Below are 23226 nucleotides of genomic sequence, written 5' to 3'. Positions count from 1 at the left end.
TATGCGAATTATCATGGAAACTATATTTTAAATATCCAATAAATTATACTATACAGAGGTTGTTCAGCCTACGTTTGACCGATTTCGTTCTTTCCCCCTCTCGGGCAGAATGGACTCACTCGACCTGGCTCGTGGCGTCCTGCAGTGTTGTGCAGTGGCTTCCTGAGAACGGACTTGTTTTTCCGCGCGGACGACAATAACGCACAAAAGAGAACCATTGTTGTGAGTGTTGTGTTAAATTTGTTTCCAAGTGTGTGGGTTTCTGCTCTGTGACCAAAATGCCGCCCAAACTAAGCCGGTTTTGGGAAGGCTATGTTGCGGCTCTTTATGACGCCCACTTTAGTGTTTCTGTTATTAGAAAACAGTGCAAGAAGAATGGTTACATCAGTGTAAGGGGAATAAAAAAATGTTATTAAAAAGTACAAGGGCAACGAAGCTCCACCATTTGGATCACCAACGAAGTTGCCTAGGAAGCGGGAATGCACCAAGGCCACCTCCACCATGCAGAGGAAACTTCGCAAAATAGCAATGCAAGAAAATCCGCCAACACAAAGGTGTATGGCTAATCGTCTTGACGTGTCTTTGGGGACTGTAAGCCGGACGTTACACCATCAATTCAAGCTGGAAAAAGTCATGAAAGCGGGTGGCCATCTTCTCACGGATGCCCACCAAAAGGAACGAAAGTGTAACGCCCGGAAGATGTACGAACGGCATCTGGCAAAACAAAAGTGGATGTACATCGTAACGCTCGATGAAGCATGGATTTACCTTTCCGACTGCGGCAAACCGAGAGCCATCTGTACCGAGAGAAAGGCGCCAAGAACTTCAGAAGGTGGGTCCGTGTCTGTAAAGAATCCTTCCCAAAAGGGTTCATGGTCGTTACTGGCTACTGTTACCGAGGTAAACTGAAGATTCGTAGGGTTGCGAAGAACTGCAATATAAATTCGCAGTATTTTCAGGAGCAGATCATGCGGCCGATCTACGAGCATGAGATTCTAACAATGTACGGAAATGACTCCAATCAGGTGCGCATTCACATGGACAAGGCCTCATCACATACCTCACGATCGTCCCTCGCATTCTACAGGGAGATGGAGGAGGCAAGTGGTATACAGGTGATACCTTTTAATGAGGTACCTGTTAAATCTCCAGATGCAAGTCCTATGGATTATTGTGGATTTGGATTGCTGAAGCGGGCTTTGGGAAAACGGCGTGTGACAACTGTGGAAGGTCTTTGGAAAGTTGTGCAAAGGGAATGGGACAAGATTCCCCTCCCAGTTCTTCAGAGAAGCCTATTACAGTGGAAATTACGCTGTTGGGCTATTGTTAGGAACCAAGGGAAACATATCGAGCACTTACGGATCTGGCGCCATGGATTCTTCTAAATTTTTAGTAAGTCGAAATTGGCCAAATGTAGACTGAACAACCTCTGTATTGCATTTATTCATATCAATGAAATGAAAAACAGTTGAATCACTCTGGTTTTCTTGTAAATAGTGCTAATTTTTCCTGTTTCCGGACCTGTTCTGCGAAACCTGATCCTTCAGAACTTCTGCATCTTAGGCAATCCTGTCCATAGGTTGCATGGACTCCAAGACAAATTTTCTGTGAAAATTTTCAAAGCTAATGGTTGTCAGCAGAGTTGCCAACTAGTTTTATGCAATAGTCAAGTATCAATTTAAAAGTCGCTAAATTCCTGTATTATCAATGGACTAAACTTTATTCTTGCCATCAAAGACTGTTTTGGATGTCGCTAAATCCACATGTCTTTAATATAATTTTATTTAACCTGTAGAAAAGTTATGATTATTTTGTCTCCGTCTGGAATACTAAATTTCAAACTTGAAAAAAATCACAATTTAATAAAAAAAACACTTAAAAGAAGCTTTTTTCCCTCAGGCCTTCCACATTTGTCGCGATTCTCTCTATTATGGGCATCCCTACTTTAGGATATGTGTATGTGATGTTCAATACAATTCTTATGTACTTTAGAACTTCTATCATGTCCTCGATTTTGTCGGTCTACACAACTTTTAAGATACCTCCAAAGAAAAAAAAAATCTAGTGTTTATATGACAGGTGGTCTGGGACCTCAAACTTCTTGAAATCAGGCTATCATCTAGCATTTTTCCAAGAAACTGTATTGTATCACGAGATGTTTGACACTTTACCCTGTCTTGTTACAAGCAACAATAATGCTCACTGCTTTAAGTAGTGCAACAAAAGAACCACTGATCAAAGCTTCAACACACACTATATTTTAAACTATAATGTGTTACAGTTTCGGGTATCTAACATATCCTTCATCAGACATTGAAATATAATGTCAGACACTGAATGTCTGATGAATGATATGTTAGATATCCGAAACTGTAACACATTATAGTTTAAAATACAGTGTTTGTTGAGGCTTTGGTTAGTGTTGCTTTCGTTACAATATCCAATCAAAAGCTATGGATAGTGTTGTTATAGTGCAACAAACTGAATAATTATTTTCTGGTACAACTGACTGTTGAAAATCGTGAAAAACAAAACAAAAAAAGCACTAGTACTGCCTTTTTTGGTGAAATTACTAACCACATCCCTACTTTCAATTAATTTAGTAACGTTTCGTGTATTACTTGAGGGATTTCTGTTGATATTCATATGTTGTTCTGACTATGGACATATCTGCTAAGGTGAAAACACTGTTTGTCACTAAAATACGTTTTATCCAACAGCCTATTCCATGATGTGCTACCAATATAGTCAGTCACCTTTAATAAGAAAATTCCCAACAAACACATCGCAGCAATATTTTAAAAGAATATGAATAACATTTTTATTTGCTTATGTTGAATGGAATGATATGTAAGTCAATGGAAAATGTTGTTACCGGCGAGGACAACTGGAATACAAATCTGATAGAGGACACTAGCTCCTGTGATTCTAATTCCTGGAATTTCCTCCTTTAAAAAAAAATCTCCAAAGTGTTTGTATTAACACGAACCATTTGACTAACAAAATTTTATTTACTTTACTATTACTCTCTAAACATTTCTTAGTTAAAAACTTCTTTATTGATTGTACAGCTCTCTAATTTGTCACCAACACTCCCAGCCTCACGCAAATGGCTGCCTACTCTCGTAATTGTTATATATTGAGCATGAAGATGTCAGGATTTTTCGATAGAATTGCTCCTAAATGTTTGCACAGAAATGTCTTTCAAAATCGACTTTAATAAGTGCTGTTGAAACTAGCATAAGTACATATTGTTAGTAAGAAACTTCCAGAAAACACAGCATTCTTCGGACTGCTCTGGCACTCAAGTAACAACTCACATACGTTAGTACATACTTCGAGCGGGTGCTCTGTAATACAGTCTGCCGGCATATCAAATATTTTACTACCTTGCTATAAACAAATATTCCCTTCTATTCTAAGAGACCGCGTTAATGGTGTTTGAAAGTGATGCTTCGAATTCCCTTTAATGCTGTTAGCAAATGAGGGGTTTTTTGTGTTGCCACATAATGGCGACCTTATTAAAGCAACTAATGAAATGTATCTGTCACTTGCCAACCTGGTCACGCTGTAGTGTGTCTGCATCGCCAAATCCTTTTATCAAAATGGCAACGTCGCGTCACAGCTTTTGTATCTCACGCTTCAATACAGACCGGAGCAGTTCTTATAAATGCTTTCTAATCAGTAGTTCAGTCTACTAGTCGTAGCAAATTATTAAGTAAGAAGAAAGACGCACCTTCTTTTTTCATTTCACCGAAAGCTCTTGCAAGCTCATACATGATTGCGGTTCCACTAGTTGGATCAGCAGCTCCTACCACGTAAGCGTCTCTGTGGTTCCCAAGAATTACGTAACGGTCTGAAAAAAAAAACAAAAAAAAAAAACAATGTATTAATAAGTTACACAAATTAAATACTACAGCACTTTCATATTTAAATTTCTTTTGTTTGTTTTCAATTTCATACTCCATTAAAGAAATCGAGTTTAGCAAAATCACACCTCATAACTTTAAACTAACCAGTTAACAAATCTTTATGTTTCGTACAACATTTATAATTCATAAATGTAATTATGAGAATTTGAGAAGATCCATGATACAACTTTTGTATAAATAATGAATATTAAGTTTCATTAAATATAGTTTTTGGCAGCAGAGGTTTAGAGATACATGCATATGCATAGAATCATAAAGTTATGGCCTTAAAACCGTTTCCAATGCATTAAAACACAACATAGTTAAACATCTTAAATGACGCTCTTCATTGACTTTTTCTTAATATTTTGTGCAAAAGAATTGCTTCGTTTGATTCAGTTAAATGCTTCTCTTACACATGTTACATTTGCCATTTCTTGGTTTAATGCTGATTAGCTCTTATCATCTGTATGCAATAAAAAAATTCTTGTTGAATTTGGTTCAGACAAAAAGTGATAGCATTACTGCAACCTGGAAGAGTACTTTGCAGGCCTGGAGGATTCTGATTTCCATGATGTCACAAAGAGGCTTTAGAACATAGCATATTGACATAGCAATGTTGGACCAAATGCACTAGTATGAAAGACTACTATACAATTGTGTGTAGAAAAATAGACACAAATTTCAATAAGCAAACCAATGTTCTTTACATCATTCTGAGAATGTTTCAAATGATATCTGGTATATAAGATCCTCTCTCTTAAAAAAAGAGAAAATAAAAGTAAGAAATAGAAGGCATTAGACTTTTTCATTGATATTAATCTATTATAGAAGAAAACATAGAGAAACAACGCTCTTTTTTACCCGGTTCTTCACTCCCTTGAATTGTAGCAACTACATCATAAATTACTCGACTTTCGTTATGCGTGTAAACTTCAAGTCTCAAAGTCCAACTGGAATTCTTAAAGCCTGGTCCAAGTGCGTAAGTAATATTTAAACCTCCTGACCAGTTAGCTGGAAGTGGGATCGTGTCGTCCAAGTTTCTGGAAAATGAAAGTTGATTTATTGTATAGAGAATGTGTATTTAAAAATAAGACAAATATCTTTCATAAAAGAGACAGAAGAAGGAAATACCAACAGTAGCGTGGATAAGAATACTAATATTTTAAACTGAACCATATTCAATATTTTAACATAACGTTATCTCGAGTCTAGACATGAGTAAAACACACTTACAGTGGACTCAATCCATTCTATATGATCAAGCATGTGCCGCTCGGCCATCTCCAAAAAATCTAATTTTTTCATGAATGTTTAACCTATATCAGGGTATTTCAAAACCACAATTAATTATTTTTAAAACATCCCATGGCGACACAGCGGCAGCCGCCATTTTGCGTTTTTTCGATTTTAGGCGTTTACGTTGTTTTGAATATCTCAGCATGCATTTGTCCTACCAAACTGAAAATTGCTAAACACCTTCAACTCGTGCGGAGCTAAAACTTTGATCTCTTAACATTTTTTCCTAAAACCACTTGAAGGGGATGAAATCAGAGTCTACAGTAGCAACATTTCTAAATATTGAAGACATGTTTGGGAAGAGGAAACAACTGACGTAGAGATCTAAATTTGTGTGTGCATGTAGTCCGGGGTCATAAGTTAATACACAAAAATTTACAGATCTGTAGCTGCTCCCAAAGGCCTAAAAAAAATCGAAAAATTGGGGAATTATGTCAATTTAGCATGTTTCACTGACCAATATCTCCAATGAGCCTGGATAAAAAAAGATCTGAAATTTTGGGAATAGTTAGTCCTTTAGTATACCATAACACACAACAAAGCGCGTTTAGTGTTTTGAGGATAAGGGGGTCAAATTATTACGTAATGACGTCATACTCTAGGAGGTGTTTTGTTCACAAATTGAACTGAAAATTCGTTGTTGTGAAGTAAAAGAAAGTAGGATGAATGGTTAATCCAGTCAAGGCTCTCAAACTCGTTTTTTTCCTCTAGAAGTAACACTGTCTTATCACATCCACAGCAACACTGGTGAAGAACGCCGCTATCAGCAGAAGGCGAGGAAAGTCAAAATGCACACTTGACAAAAAAGTCCGTTAAGTACCCCTTGCTCTTGCTGCTTGCTATATCAATGATATTCAATCATATTTATTCTTGTTATAACTGTCAACTCATGCAGGAGACTGTTGTCCTTTCGTTTGATTTACATTCCGCAGTCAGTGTTTACAGCGACTAAGTGTTCACTGACTTGAGAATGTAGATCAAACGAAAGGAAAACAGTCTCCTGCATGAGTTGACAGTTGAAACTAGAATAAACTTGGATATCATCAATATAGCAAGCAGCAAGAGCAAGGAGTACTTACGGACTTTTTTTTTTTTTTGTCAAGTGTGCATTTTGACTTTCCTCGCCTTCTGCTGATAGCGGCACTCTTCACCAGTGCTGCTGTGAGTGTGATAAGTAAGGCCCGGATTTTTATGTTTTTACATATTTTTTCCTTTGTATGTACGCTGGTGAAAATATGAAATGTTTGCAAATTACGAATTAAAGAGCCATATAAACCAAAATCACGTTACATATTTTTACATATTTTGAAGTCTGATACATATTTTCCGTCTACTGTACATTTTTTACATAAATTCAGTTTCCTTGCTTCTTTTCGCTAATTTTCTTTAAGTAATACGCAAATAAAAATAGGCCTATATATTGAACAATAACTCAAAAAGTACTTTATTTAATTATTTGTATTTCTTTCTCTCACTTTGTTCAACCAATTTGCATTGCGGGAATGCTGGGTTAAAACAAATAATACACCCTACAATATGTAAACAAACGTCGTCAGTTATCGCTTTCAATCCTGAAAAAAATATCTGTTTTTTATATATAAAGAAAGAAAACAATATAAGGATTTTTGTGCTTATTGCCATTGCAAGCAATCACCACTCGGATGTGTGCCGACAAAACAAACTTAAACGCACACAGTTGACTGGCTCTTTTTTTTTTTTTTTTGTATGTGTAACCTCTACGGGTAGGGCTGCGGGTAGCGAAGAGAGGGAGGTGATTGGAGCGGCTAGGCTTTATCACTTGTTTCTTAAATCGAATAAAAAATAGCTTTTGTATGACTCGATGGCTACTTCGCCACTTCCTCCTTCAAACAAAGGGAAAAAAGATTCCGTTTCACGACCGGTTTGTTAGTGTGCAGCTTGTGACCGAGTCAGTTTGTTTCTTGTTTTCAATTAAGGCTTCCTCTTTAGCGTCAAAATTGGAATCGTGGATAGCTATGGATGACGCTTATACAGACGGTAAAATTGTAGGTATTTTCTGAAGTATTCGATAAGAAAGTGGGGTGTTCAATGGAGTCGCAATTGGATCAGAACAAGAAAACAGCTACTCACATGAAAAATAAGGTGTTATAGCGTGCCACAAAGCGAAAACTTTTAACCCAAACAAAACCAACATCTGAAAGCAGCAGTGAATTTTACAAAGACCTTGCCATTGCGTTCATAGCAGCAGACATACCTTGGTATAAATTGCAAGTCCCACAGTTCGCGTCCTTTTTGGAAAAATATTGCAAGAGACACATTCCTGACGAATCTACTATCCGCAAGAATTATTTGGATGTGTGTTATGAAGATACTATCAAACACATTAGAGCTGAAATTGGTGATTCACATATATGGTTTGCGGTGGATGAAACTACAGACGTATTAGGACGTTTCGTTGCCAATCTGGTAGTAGGAAAGCTTGACCCTGATTCTGCATCACGACCATTTCTGATCTGTTCAAAAGTTTTGGACTAAACAAACCATTCCACAGTTGCACGTTTCGTAAATGACGGGCTGAGAGTGTTGTGGCCAGAAAGTGTTCCTGCAGAAAAAGTGCTTCTGATGTGTTCTGATGCTGCGGCGTACATGTTAAGAGCTGTCGATGCGCTTAAAGTTTCTACCCAAACCTCATTCATATTTGCTGTTTGGTCCATGTATTACATCGTGTAGCAGAGGAAGTGCGGATCAACTTCCCTGAAGTCAATGAGCTTGTGTCTTCTATAAGAAAGTTTTTTAGAAAGCCCCTGGTCGTGTGCAGTGCTACAACAATATGCTACCAAATATGTCGCTACCACCGCAGCCTGTACTGACACGGTGGGGCACCTGGATTGGGCACAGGCTGTTAACTTCTACAATGAAAATTTTGATGCTGTAAAGTCAGTTGTCAGCACATTTCCTGTAGAGTCCAGTGCAGCAGTACGTTATTCTCAAAGTGCGTTCAAAAATCCTGTTGTTCAATGTTCACTAGCGTACATTGCAAGTAATTTTGGGTGGATTTCAAATGTTAGCGAGAAGCTAGAAAAAAATCAATATTTTTTATGTTCAATTTGTACGTATCTGTAGGAAGTTATTACGGAAAGATGTTACAGTATATTTATAGGCTAAGAAAATAGCACAGACAAAAATAAAGACGAAAAAATATTTTTACATATTTTCATATTTTTAACATATTTCTTATATATTTCATTGATTTTTGCTACATATTTATGAACATATTTCGGTACTTTGTACTACATAAAAATCCGGGCCTTAGTGATAAGTAAACTTCGGATCGATATGCACTAAAACCGGCAAAATATACATGCAAATATGCGCTAAAAATGACAAAAATATGCACTGAAAATATGCAAATATGCACTGAAAATATGCAAATATGCAATAAAATTTGTAAATATGCACTATTCTAAAGCTAAAGTTAAATGAGGAAAAAGATAAAAAAGGTGTATTACATGAACTAAATATACTTGGTGTATAACTATGATGCATTCATGCTACAATACCCAGCTATGTAATTTTCTGTGTTTTCTGGCAAAAACCTGCATTTATCAGTCAAAACATTACTGTACATGGAAAATGTTCCTTCCGTGTCATGGGTCGTTAAGAGACAGTATTTCAAAGAAACAATGTTATTTGCCGATAAATCTAAAATTCGTGCGTCATTGTTCTCAGGAACATTTTATTTACATTAGACAAGAATTTTATGCCAAGATTTTTCGCATCTATTGACTGTGCGTTTCGAAGAAATGCTTGTCCGATTGGTCTTAATGGCGTCTGTTTCGCCATTGAATCAAACTGCTCAAATGCACTACAAAGTCCTAATCATCGCTCTTCTAATCTCGTTATGATCTTTGAAATTGAACGAGTTATTGAAAAACGCAAGGTCACTTTTAATGTTTTTAGCTCCGCAAGCGTCCACGGCTTCTTGAATACATTTTGTTTCTTTGGGTTCAAACGGCTCACAGTTTGTATGTGAAATTAAAATATACATATACTTATATAACCTATATATATATTAATTTACAAATAAAAAGTAATTGCGCCAAGCATCTGTCAATAAAGAATATGTAATATGCCATTACAGTCTAATGTGATGATGTTTTTAATAGGAGGGTGCCCGAAATTTTTTGCACCGACTGTACTTGACGTTTAACAAAAAATTTCTGGCTGTTCATATAATTCGTAATTTTGTTTGTTATTCTATTTCAAATTAACATGAAAAATTGTAAAAATTCATTACGAATTATAGTTTTGGGAATCAATATCTTTATTTATATATTAAATTAGTTATAAGTCTTGTATATGGATATGTAAATGGATTATTACAATTCTTACGGTGTCAATGCTATCTGAAAATATAGGTCCACCATTGGACGGAACTTTTCAGATCAAATAACCAATCTAAAATTCGACAGAATTTTCAGGATCACCCTTCACCTCTCTTTTAGATACCTAGGTCCTTCTAAAATCTAGTTTAATCCAGATTTTACCAAATTTTATTCGTTTCAAAGCCCCACCGCCAAAAATGCTTTGTTTTGATTGGAGGATTCACCTACGCTATGATATTAGAGCGCGATTATTCCCATTCCATGCCTGAAAATTTTGCTGACAACAGCCAGACTCGGATCTTCCAGCTCAGAAAAACAGAAATGAGCTAGAAAAGCTCCATTAACCAGGTAAATTTAGTTTGATAATTGAAGGGGCGTAAGCAGGAAGCTATGGAGCCATAATTTGCTAGATTTTCATAGTAAAAAACCGGACTGAAGAACTAAAATAGGAAGCATAACTCGGTGACGCCATGTTGTGCAGATATAGTTAGTGATGGACAGGTTCTGCGAAGTGCATCAGTTTGCGAGTTGTTCTTAGGGATCCACAAACAGTTTCGGAGGAGTAGTGTTTTCTCCCTTAAAATATTCTTATCCTAAAAACTATTTCTTTTCGAGTTACGTAAGGCCTGCCTCACTGCCGTTTGTTTTCGTGTATGTAGTGAATGTGATTTCTTTTTGTATTTATTTATTAGTAACATGGCGGTATTTAATTCCTTTGTAGTTAGGATAGTAATCATTATGCACGTGTAAAGTTTCAAGAGGGCTCCTGTCTACTCCCAAATTGGGGGTACGGCTTCCAGCGGGATGAGTTGAACATGTAGTTTGTTCCGGGTTCCTGCCCCTTCAGGGCAGGGGTCCTATTGTTAGTCAACACTTTGATATGTCCCCTCGGGGGCATTGATTAAACAGGTTGAATTAAGAATGTGATTTAGTGAATACAAGGGCCAATTGGCCCTGTTCCTTTCTTTCCCTTTCCTTTCGTAACCGATAGAGCCGATTTAAAATGGTAAAATCTGAATGTTGTCTGTGTATATTTATTAGTATAACATGTATTAATGTAGTGTGTAGTATGGATGTGGCATGTATGTGTTCGTAATGTAGTATCAGTAGTAGTGGTAGTTAAGTGATGAAAGAGTGTGTGAGATAATTAAATATGGACAGTGTAGTATTTACTATGCGATAATATTTTTTATTATTCCGTCATTAAATGAACTTATAAACAATATTTGAAAGTGAACGTAATATAGTACAATAATTCCGTGTACAAGGTCACATTCAGTGGTTCAAGGGTTGATCATATCGTCGCTAGCCCCTAGTGTTAAAAATCAGTACTAACCGTCATTCTTATGTCGATGTTCTTAGTGATTTAGTTTCCATGGAATTGACCTTTCTTTTCGAAATAAAACCTAGAAGGTATAATTCCCAGCCCATATGGATGTACCGTTAGGTTAAGTGACCCAAAATTAATATATTCTGAAAATTACAACATTCTGCTTAGTCTAGAAATCGAAATATTTAAGTAAATAAACAATACGTAATTTCTTAACAGAAGTCGGGCGATATGATGCTAGTTCTTCGCTTTGAAATTATATTAAATGTTCATTTCTTTTTTTTTGTGGCTGCAGAATAATTTCATTGTTGTCAGAATTTCATAAACATTAAATATTATCGCAGATAATTCTATTTTTCAGTGAACATACGTATGATTTTTTTTCTTTCTTAATAAAGCTACCAGGTATTACATAGTATTGTGTGTGTGGTGAAGGAGTCTTGAGTTCGAGTGAGGTTGTCGTGCAGTGATCGGAATGGGAAATGTTTGTAGTGACTATAGATTTTAAAGTATTATGATGAAATGTGTATATAGGCTGGGCGTAGATAGAGGAGACAGGGTGTTTGTAGAATATAGCGTCGTAGTAAATGAAAAAGATGATGATATGAATATTATATGAATATGAATATGAAGTATATGAATATTGTAGTAGATGAATATAGAAGATAGGACACCCATATAGTTAAATATATAGTAGCCCAGTGAATACTTCGCCACGTGTTGATATATATATATATTGAATAGATACGTATAGCTACAAGCATCTCAGGTTCTGACCCCTGCACCGGAATATCACGCGGACCGGAGGGCGATATATAGTCGGACTATGGTAATACTTTGTAGTTTGATGTGTTATAGTAATGATCAACCATAATAATATCATCTGATAGCATGGGTAGCATCATATAATCGCTGACTGGACATATTTAATAATCAATTATGCAAAAGACAATAGTAGCTGTAGAACTTGGGGCTATAGTGAATTATATTTTCTGGTCGGTTTTAAAATAGAATATCCTGCTCCGTGAGATTTTTTTCTTCACGTTACCTACTCGGGCTAGCTTACAATATTCATGAAGGCGACAGCTCTGACAGGGTTACAGAATCAAAACAATTAGTTATTAAAAATTTATTTTACCGTACCCGGGCATCGACCCCTCCCCCTTGAATATTTTCGTTTTCTTTTCTTAGTTTTTTAAACTAGATAGTGATGGAAATTAATCGATGCCTCAGAATTTAGCGCATTCTGCGAAGGGGAGCTATCGGTGAAGTTTGGCAATAGAAATCACCGATCCAAAATTCAGTTTATTTAATTTTTTTATTTTGGCAAATCACTAATTAGGGATATCTTAGCTATTACTCTAATTTCATTACTATTCTGGAATCTTCTAGTTTCCAAGAGGTCGGATGATTTTTTTTCTTTTGAAATTCTAAATTAACGCCGTCTCTAACCTTCCGGAGGATTCCGGGATCTGCAAGGGTGTTGACCGGATACGGTGAGTGGTGGGATTTCCCTAAAGCCTTTGTCTTTCCGAAAATCCCATCGGGGACACAGACTTGTCTCATCTTCGCAGAGATCTTTTATTGGCTATTTATTTGGTAAGCCGAACCCTTTTTGACATAAAAGAGAATATTTGGTTATAGTATGTTGTATACGTAAATTCGACCACTTATCTTTCGTAGTTGTAGTGTTCTGTCTCTTCTCTTTTTACCTATACTTCTTCTACTTCTTCCCTAGAGTTTTTTTTTAATTTCAACCTCCCCCCCCCCGATTTTTGAACTTGTTGCTTACGATTTATTTAACGTACAACTCTGATCTGAAATTACCAGCTGAGACGTTGCAAGACACGATTCATGGATAAAGTAGATAATGATTGGGTCCTCCATCACATTTTGACCTATCGCCGAAATGAATAAAGACTTCGTATTTGACGACACTTCAATTACGTTCTTTCACCGAAGTCCCTTTAAGTTTTTTTTTAATCCATTGGTCACTTTCCTTTCTGTTTTGGTTTTCGTTTATCTTGTAGTTAACCTGGGCTCAGAAATTGTATTTTGGTTTATCTATTTATATCTTTAGGAATGTTCTGTGTTACGTGCCTGCCTCACAAAGTTTTTTTTAATTATTTAAGCACGAATTGACTATATGAAAGTTGAAATTTATAGATGCGCGGTATCAGGTAAAAATCAATTCTTTTTCATATGTAATGTCGGAAGTCATTTGTTTTCTTGTAGAATGTTTGCAACCTTTTCTAAAATTATTGTTGGGGTTATTACTTAAAATGTGTGCGCGATTATTAAATATAAATATATATATATATAGAGAGATAAATGAATACGTCGAAATGTACATGTACTTAGTACGTGAATATGATTTTAAAGTAAAAGTATGATATTAAATGTATTATATGGATATATGTAAGAGCGCTCGTGTCTGCCCCCCCAAACGTGTATTGGTTGCTATAGTTTACCAGTAAGTTTTCCGACGAATATAAGAATATAGATTTTGTCAAGAATACCGCCGTGCACTCAAGTAATTTTCCTTCTCTTCTGAATAGATGTAAATGATAACCTATGTAATTATTTAATGGCATGTATTAAGAAGTAACGGCAGGTCTAAACGTAACCCACATCATAATGAATATTATCCATGAACTACTAACCTAAAACCATTGTGGAAAGTGTACCTTTAATCCTTCTCACCTGCATATGTATCCTGTGACTTGACCAGTGTTTTTTTTTTATCCTCAATTTAAATCATCATACTCCTTACGCCTGTGGAAGATCGTTTTAAATCCGAACCATGTATACATATATACAAAAGTGACCCTGGATAAAGGAAAGGTCTCATGACGTGTCCCAGTGTTGAACAAATAACGAAATTATCCAATTAATAACTTTGGAAATGGACTGACTAAGAGGAGAAACATCCTCTGGCGGAAAGTGATTTTTCAAAATCCCTAGATGGGTATAAACGTCGCAGTGTGCGAGTGCAGATATAAACTGCTAAGAGTCACAAACTAAATATAGTTGATGAATGGTTTTTATAAACTAATAGTTATATATATATATAGATATATATATAAACACAAACTAAGTTAAATGGAGCGAAATATTTTGGACGCTACGAGTAGTGCGCGATTTGTGATTTGAACGCTCAAAATTATTAATATTTTATTGCTCAATGTGAAGTAGAGACTCGTGAGTTCTATTACACCTAAAAGTTTATTCTTGTCCTTCTTTTTTGTCAATTTTTTTTTGTAAAATAAGTGTCTTCTTTGCGTATGTCGCAAATCATAATTTTGCTCTAGCATGCCTAAGATATAATATATGTACTTATTTTTTTTTCTTTCCATTTGTCAATATGATTGAACATATAAAGATTTACTAAAGTATAACTTATGTATTCTATTGATATATAACCAAGAACTTGTGATTTTAATATTTTCTTCATAATTATTTGTTTTGTCTTTTCTTTTCACTATGAATGTAATAAACTATTTGTACCTTTGTAGTTAGTTGGTTTCCTTTAAACATATATACACTGTCCTGAGTGAGTGAGCGTGTGAATGCATGATAGATTCAAGTTAAGTAACTTTAGTGATATCGTTTGTCGTATTAACATCTATAATATATGTGTCATGTTTTAATATATGTGGTAAGGTAAATAACCTAGGTCATGAAGGACCGCTACTAATGGTTTAAATCGGCTCTAGGAGTGAAACGAAAATAGCAGGATGAGCCTAGATACGACATCTTTCTTCCAGGAAGTTGAAACTCTTATTGATACGATACATAAATTTATATTGAGTTTATAAGTTTGATTTTTTTTTTCTTTCTTGGCTAATTCATATGTGTGGTCGATCCTAGAGAACAGAGTTCAGATGCTGGATGGTTATCAATCACCGGTTGGAATAACAGTACAAAGAATGATTTCAATTTTCTCCTTTCCTGGTCTAGATCTGGGCAACCCCACGAACGTAGTGCCTGGAGCTAGGTCTGGGTGGTATGGAGGAACATGTGTTTATTTTGAAGCATTCTAAAATTGATTAATCGTTAATAACATTTAAAGTGATTCATCTTTCAACAACTTTCTCGACTTCTCGCTATATTCCCAGAATTATCCAGTAATCTATTTCTTAATAAAATACTCTATTTGTTTCTTTTTCTTTCTTTTCCTCCCCTTTTCCTACCTCCTTCTTTTACCCTTCTACTTTCTTCTCTTTCTTTTCTATTTCTGAATGAAAGAAAACGGAGTCATGACTGAGAGTAGTCGCTATTGGCACGGTCAATAAGTTGTTTCGATGAGTTTTCTTCGGGAGTCCGATATGGGATAATTAACAATGAGATGAGTATGCATTGAGGGACGAACAATAACAAGAAAGCTTATTGAAATTTACTTTATTGGAAAATAATCAGGATTTCAATTAGTAGGTGATGTTTCGTAATCGCCCTCGTTAAAGAGAATTAATTTTAGCGACTCCTCTACACTGCTCTTCTTCGTTTACTACTACTTTTTTTTAACGTTTTCTTACAAATAAATATACTCAGAGATGTAAATAAACATTTCTGGCATAAGCATATAATAAAACCTACCTAGCGAAATTGAACGGGACTCGCAAAAATTTCCGTTAAAGGTTTTAAAGTTAACGAAGATAGATGTATGTTAAAAAATTAAGTAATGTACATATATATAATGGATATGGCGAGATAAAATAAAATGGTGTACATAAGCCTACCGTATTCAATTACAGTATTAATTTGTGCTACACATAAAACTTACAGTAAACAAAAAAAGCCTACCTACTGTTTCGAAGGCCAGGACAAAAAAAAAAAAAAAAAAAAAGATGTTATGCCCTTTTTGAACGCTTCTCCCTCTACTGTTGGCTTCCTTTTGAACTATTGTGTATATTATGATCCTTGTTGCATGTCTCTAAACCAGCTAGAGAACGAGTTATTGGTATTTGGAAATTATTATGTGAATTGCACTTCGTTCAAAGAGTCGCACGGTATCTAGAGCCTTACAAGGCGGTGGACTAAAGGTTAAATATGTAGGGTAACAATAAACGAAGATCTTTACAGTCAACGTAGTTCATATACCTAACCTTTACAAAATGTCGAAAAATTTCTAAATGATTGAAAATTCCGGCTATATTCTGGAACTTGAAAATTTCCATTAAAAATATAATTTAACACCTGTTCTTCGCAACACAGGTTCCGCCTAATCAAGAGAATTTAATCATGTTCTTTTACCTTTAAATTCATGGGACCCTGAAATATTTCCGTTTTATAAGGGGTCTGTCGAAGGCAGTTTTTACAGTATTAAAAGCCTGTATTCAAAAACCTTATGTTCTTGTTTAAAATAAAATAAATCCACTTGAAATTACTTTTGTATCCAATTATGTGTAAACTCTAAAATATTTTCTTCTAGCGTAACATTGGCCGTTTCAAACAGTAATAATTTGCAATGTATATTATTGATACTTTAAAATTGAATAAAGTGATTTGAGCGAGACATGGAGCATAAATAGGGAGAAGGTAAAGTTATTGAAAACATAACGGAAGACTTAGTAGAAGAGTTACGTTTCGAGATACCGAGGTGCGTATCAAAGCAACACAAACTTATATTTAAATATTCACATAAACTCCTTAAAGGCAAACTTGGGAAGTTATATCCTTATCTCAGAAAGTAAGTGCTATGACAAGTTTTAGATTTTGTAAAGCAAATAGAGAGCTCATTTCCAAAGGGTTGTTCATTTCTTCCCGAAATACATCTTCAACGGTTTCTTTGGGATGGACTCTGTCGAGTATATATATTCGAATTTGAAGCTGTCGCGCTACAGGTGATCGAAGTGGCCGAATTTATAGAAATGGTTCTCCTTCGTTTATTTGAATGGTACAATTTTTTTTCTTGGGTGGACAAAAATGGACAAAATGTGCACAAAATTCTGAGCTAGTTAATATTCTAATTTGAAGATGTCTAGGGATGCATTCGAGTCGAGTCGAGTCGAGATTTAAGCCTGTCTCGACTCGTCTCGAGAAAATGTTGTCTCGACTCGTGTCTCGACTCGAAAATATGTTTCTGTCTCGACTCGTGTCTCGACTCGACAGTCTCTGTCTCGACTCGACTCGAATTCGAGTCGAGACGTCTCGAAATTCGAGTCGAGACAAAATGTACGAGTTAAAATATACGCACACATCAGCCAGACCATCATGACTACCTACCTAATTGTCAGTATGTCGACTTTTGGCATGGATAAAAACGGCGACACGTCTTGGCATACACGCAATGATCCTTGATAGGTCGCTGGAGAGAGCTGGCACCACATGTGCTCACTCAGGTCACCTAATTCCCGTAAATTCCGGGAAGGGGGGCGATGTGTTCTGATGTCACGTTCAATCACATCCCACAAGGGACATCACTCAAATGTACGGCTCCAATTTCAATGAAACTTTTTTTGCTGATAGAAGGCATGTATGCATCATTACTTGTGATGACAAATTTTTGCCATGGTGCATGTTTTCTATTTTTTTAAATAATTTTTAAGAGTTGTGATGTGGTTATTAGAGATTACTACAGAAGTCCCTTACTACCCTTTGTAAACGGAGCGTTAATGAAGAAAAGTGAAGAAAAACCATGTGGATACATATAAGTCCTGGGGGAAGTCGTATGGTAGATATGACCTTGATGGCAGCCATCTTGAAATCCGCCATTTTGAATTAAGGTCAAGTTTTCAAAATGGGAATAGGGTAATATGATACATAATTTCGGGCTAGAATTTAATTAGAAAAATAATGGTGAGGTTAGTTTTAAGATACACCCATTTGGGGGAAAGTTACAGGCATATTAATTGTTTTTACTTACTGTGTGCGTAAGTCCCTTCTTACTTTCGTCTCAAGACCTGTAAATCGATCGCAACGGCAGAGCCCGGTTTCGCACTAGTGTTTAGAAATCTTTAAACTCACTTGAGGCAATATTTGTGGATTATTGTATTGTATTTTGCCTTTAATTAAATTTGAACCCACTTCATGATCTTGTGTAAAGTATCATTAAAAGAGAATTTCTGTTTTTATGGAGAACGTAAGCATAGCAATTATAAAAGGTGAGTAAGGTGCGTATGTATTTATAAGAAAGTTTATTTTACGAGTCTTTTGTGGTTCCGCCAACCTATTCTTTAGTTGTTTTTTTTTTTTAAATACTCATATCTCATAAATAAAAGAGCTATTATAAAATCTCTTTCCACTGTTCTTTAATACTTATAAAATTTTATTTATTGTAAAAGCACTGGCGAAATATTTCTTATCACCCACTAAAATTATGGTGGAGCTCCTTCGTGGCTAACGGTTAGTATACTTGCCTTTGGCGTGGGAAACCTGGGCTTGATTCCCGGTGGGAGTTCATGTGGTTCGGATTGCACGTTAATCAGTAGGTCCACGTCTCACATAGCCTCGCTGCTGAACGGGACGTTACATTGACTACATTATAAAATTGTAATTTGTGACGACTAAAATATCAGAAATTAAAGATTATTCTTTGGGTTTTGGAACATTTTGAAAAACGTGAAAAACTGGTACTGCACCGATACAACACACCTTTTGGATTTGTCATTGTGTAAAGTGATACAAACTAAAGAAGAATTACAACTTTATGAAATTGTATTAGGACTTATTTAGAAATAAACACCAAATAAGTGTAATAGTTCATATCCGTATCAAATACCAAGTTTATGATGAATCAACTACACAACGTAGGATCCAAAAACGCTCATTGCAATTTGTTCCATCCTTCAGTCGAACCAGGAACTGAAACATAAAGAGTGACATTTTCTTTTTAAAGATACTTTGTCCAGCTAAGTATTGTGAAGGTTTATGTCAGTAGAAGGAATTGCATTCCATTATACAAGCGCAATTTCACAACTTTATGTACACATTACTAAATATCAAACACCCTTGTCCATATGATTAGCGTACGCGTCTTTGGTGCGGGAGACCTAGGTTCGATTTCCGATGGGAACTCCTATGGTTCTGAACCCACGTTAATTTGTAAGTTCACGTCTCATATAGCCTTGATGCTGAAAGGGACACTAAACTCTAATCTAATACTAAATACAAATATTTAAAGAAAAATGATGACGAACCAAGATGACGTGAATTTGGCTATCAAATCCATTTTGTGTTTTCAGTTATTTTTTAGTAGTATTTTTTCTAGGCATCCTTTCAAAAGACAGTGATGCAAATTTCGTAACTGCGAATTCCTGTTAGAAGCCATGAAATTATCCGATTAGATGCAAAATTTCCCGTCCACTAAAATAGATACCGTAAATTTACAATATCTAACAATAAATAATTTTGAAAGATATCGCTTTCGAGGGAAAAAATGAAGTGAAATCTTTGAGTTTTACGTCCCACGCTTATGCCGGTTAGGCTAAAGGAGAGGGGTGATGATGAGAAATTAGTGAAATCGTGGAATGAAGAAAGTGGGAGGAACGGAAGAACACCGAGGAAACCCATGCACACGGTGTTTGTCCACCACAAAGTTCACTTGGTGCGAGCTGGGATCGAACCAGGGTCCTCAAGCACCAGAGGTGAACGATCTACCACTGAGCCACCGCGGCCCCGCTTTAGAGGGGCCATGACGTATAGTTGAACTCATTCTCGTAGTATGAAAGGCATTATTTATAATTATGCATGATAGGATCACAAACAAAATTTAAAAATATTATGTGCACTTTCTTTTAACAAACATTATATTGTCTTTTATGGTGTGGAAGGGAATGTTATGTTCGAAAAAAAAATGTCCTTAACACGATTCTTGTTGCTACACACTGCATGTTCCTAGCCACAGAAAAGATGCAGCGATAGGTAGGCTATTTTTCAATTGCTTTACATTAGTTTGATGTTTCAAGTCTTTTGTGTGTTTCTGAAGTTCACTTTTAAAACAAAAGAGCTCAATATTGACATGTCTTACATAGCTTTGGTTCAATTCTCAACACGGACTGCAACTACCCGTTAAATTGTGCATCCGAAAGGCACTCTTTGTTAAACCTCGCTTATCACCGCTCATCTTAATAATATATATATAACTTCACCGCGAAGCAAATGTTGCATTTCTCTCTTTCATCCTAACACAAAACAAAACTAACCACAGCTGTGACACGAAGGAGCTATTTCGAAAAGAAACAAGCTGTGCTTCATAGAGATGTGTACCAAATGATAGAAGTATAAAGTATTGTTTTCTTTCCTGTTTATTGATATCAGTTGGTGTTCTTAATGAGTTTATTCATTAGTTTAGAAATAGTATATATGGAATTTGGACATATGTTGTACGTACTTTCCTGAGAAATTGATGAGACCAGAAAAATTATAAGGACAGATGGAATAGGTTTAAGCGCATCTACGTGACTTTATCAAATATTTATTCTCCATAATGGTACCACGCGGAAAACTTGGTATACTATAATCTTTGCCTCCCTCTGTTAGCTGTTTCGTATCATATATATTGGATTGTTTTGATATTTCTTCTGATCATTAAAATATAGCAATGGTACCTGTGTGCGTGCAGAAATGCAAAAGCACAAGATAACTTCCTATTTGTTTTGGAAACAACAACACCCATTTCACGTGTGCGAGAGAAATTGAGCACAGCGAGATCGGGTGTTTATGTTTACTCACGGTCAGTTCGCAGCAGGAGTCCATGGTAAAAGATTTGGCTAACTATCTCTTCATATTGACATGAAAACACTCGCAAAACCCTACAAATACAAAAGAATGCGCTTCAAAGAAAGTTTAGACACAGATGTTTCAATTTTCTCTTAGCATCTTTCTTCAGCAAAAGAGTCGGTTCATTGTATTCGAAAAAGGGAAGGGAGAAAGGGTGAATTTATATTTTATGGGGGGGGGAGTAACATTGTAAGTAGTATAAACAATACATACCGCTTCCGACTCGACCCTCATCCTACCTCAAGTTGTAAAGTAGAAACTACTAGAAAGGGACAGAAGTATTCAACATGACTGCGACTTGAGTTTCAGTTTACAATACTAAAACCAGTGAGCAAGTAAACAGTCTTTTGTAGGATCGTGTTTTACTTCTTGAATTTATTTTTGAACATTTCTGTGAATTCAACAACAGAACGCAGTAGAAATACGGACTAGTTTTTACTTCAACCATTACTTTCGCTCCAACCCAGGGATGCCACATTTATGATTTCGTATAATACTAGATTTAGTGATTTTACTATTGAACTAGTGATCTAGTACGTACTTTGGGTAAATAGGCACATTCTATTGATTTTTTTGCATTTTTTTCTGATGCAGACAAATGACAAGGAAATGGTTCTTAAAATAAAAGGAAGAAGTATATTGCAGTTCAAAACAAATGTAGAAACTTTAAATTATTATTTCTTTTTTCTCTCTGACTGAGTGAAACCCCTGCTGTGTAATGACCTTAGGTAAACAACGGCTATCTTTGGTCCGCTACCTCCTTTTGTTAGCCGACATGAGATGTGTTACTTTTTTTTTTTTTAAGAAATTGAAGAAATAATTATCCAGTATATTTACGTTTTGTCAGGCATACAGGCGCAGTCTGTACTTGTTTCCTAACGAATTTTAGCAACATAACATAAATGAAACATGTGTACCAGAAAATAGAGGCAGTACAAACGGACATTTTCATCTGTGACACATTTGATGAGAAATATAGTTAGATGTCACGTCCAAGCACTCTAAACATGTCCTATCCTTTAATTCTATTCGTATGTTTATGTAGGTGAGACTGAGAAATCAAGAAACAATAATAACTGGTTTTCTTCCAGGGCAAAAATCTAAATGTGAAGGGGTGTTACACTGGGACTTTAATTGCGTCCTTTGTACAAGATTGACAAGTAATCGCAATTTTACAAGATTAACAAGTAATCGCAATTTTTTAATTTATTAGTTCTTGGGGAGAGGAAGATGGAAGCGAACCCTCGTAAGGACATCTGCAAGAAAACATGAATACTATCCGCCACTGTTTGTTACATTACACAAAATAGTTATATATATACAGGGGCGGATCCAGGATATGATCAAGGGAGGGGCTAAACCATATTTTTCCGTTTCATCCAGTGTAAAGCAGGATTGAAGTCCATTTTATCCAGTGTATACCCGAGCGTCAAGGGGGGCTATAGCCTCTATAGCCCCCTTAGATCCGCCACTGTATATATATATATATATATATATATATATATATATATATATATATATATATATATATATATATATATATATATATATATATATATATATAATATTGAGTTTTAGTCAGGGTTTTCATTCTGCAGGAGAGGGGAGGATAGTCATACCTGGCGAACATTTTCTATTCTCAGAGTGTTGCAAATGATAGCATTTCCTTCATTATAGCTTGGCCAAGCTAGTTGCATTATATATAAGGATTAAGTTAGCCTAAAAAGCTTAAATTTTTATGGCAGTTTTACTCTGTAGCCATGTTTCTCATTTTCGGTCTACGGGACTCTGTGTCCGGAAATTTTCGATGGCTTCCAAGTCGGAAAATAAGTGTATCAAAGGCATATATATTATATGTATGGTTATATGAGGCATGGATCTACAGTTTAAAGTGGAATACCGGTAACAACTTCATGAGCTTCCACCGTAAATCGAACCAGAGTCTCCCGCGATCAAGGTGTATGTGTTAACCATACAGCCACGAGGAAATTCACATAAGCACACACACATATATATTGTTGAGTTGATTTTGACTTTACCGTCTCTTTCAGCAGCGAGGATATATGAAGTGTAGACCTACTGATTAACGTGGAATCCGAACTACATGAGCTCGCGCCGGGAATTGAACCCGAGTCTTCCACGACAAAGACGCGTACACTAGCCACGGAGTTCACACACACACACACAGAATCAGAGTCCTCACACACCAAGGGTGAAAGCTGTGCCACTGAGTCACAGCAGCCACGAGGCTAGGTCGAGTCCACTTTACGTTCATAGTTTCTTAGTACATAAATGTTACGATTATGAAATAGATTTTCCTTAATGAGCTGCATATAAACAAAAGCTTTCGAAATGTATTAAACAATTAGCTCGATTTGAGTGTGAACTTAAAGTTATATCAGAGTGTAAATACGGATACGCACCAAAGCTCGAAAACTTAATACACTATTTCTCCTATATAGTCAGCATGTACCAAGCAATCGTTCAGCTTTCATTTGAGAGGATGGAAATCGAAGGCTCCTGAACAACTATGTTACTAATGTGCGGAATGTATTTATCTTACAGTGAACTGCTTCGATGCCAAGTGGCCTAACTCCAAAAT

General features: G+C 35.9%; 1 protein-coding gene across 1 annotated transcript in view; it reads right to left on the bottom strand.

The window, feature by feature from the left end:
- LOC145663614 (putative N-acetylated-alpha-linked acidic dipeptidase) overlaps positions 1-23226 on the bottom strand; it is a 111811-nt gene that overhangs the window by 36435 nt on the left and 52150 nt on the right. Inside the window, exons 8-9 of the mRNA XM_081729723.1 lie at positions 4776-4954; positions 3737-3856 (exon numbers count right to left, since the gene is read on the bottom strand). Coding sequence (XP_081585849.1) covers positions 3737-3856; positions 4776-4954 — 299 coding nt within the window. The remainder of the gene's footprint in view (positions 1-3736; positions 3857-4775; positions 4955-23226) is intronic.

Source organism: Thermobia domestica, chromosome 11 (genome assembly GCF_964235325.1).
Source record: "Thermobia domestica chromosome 11, izTheDome1.hap1.1, whole genome shotgun sequence".
NCBI classification, from domain to species: Eukaryota; Metazoa; Arthropoda; class Insecta; order Zygentoma; family Lepismatidae; genus Thermobia; species Thermobia domestica.
This window is presented reverse-complemented; position numbering and strand designations above follow the sequence as displayed.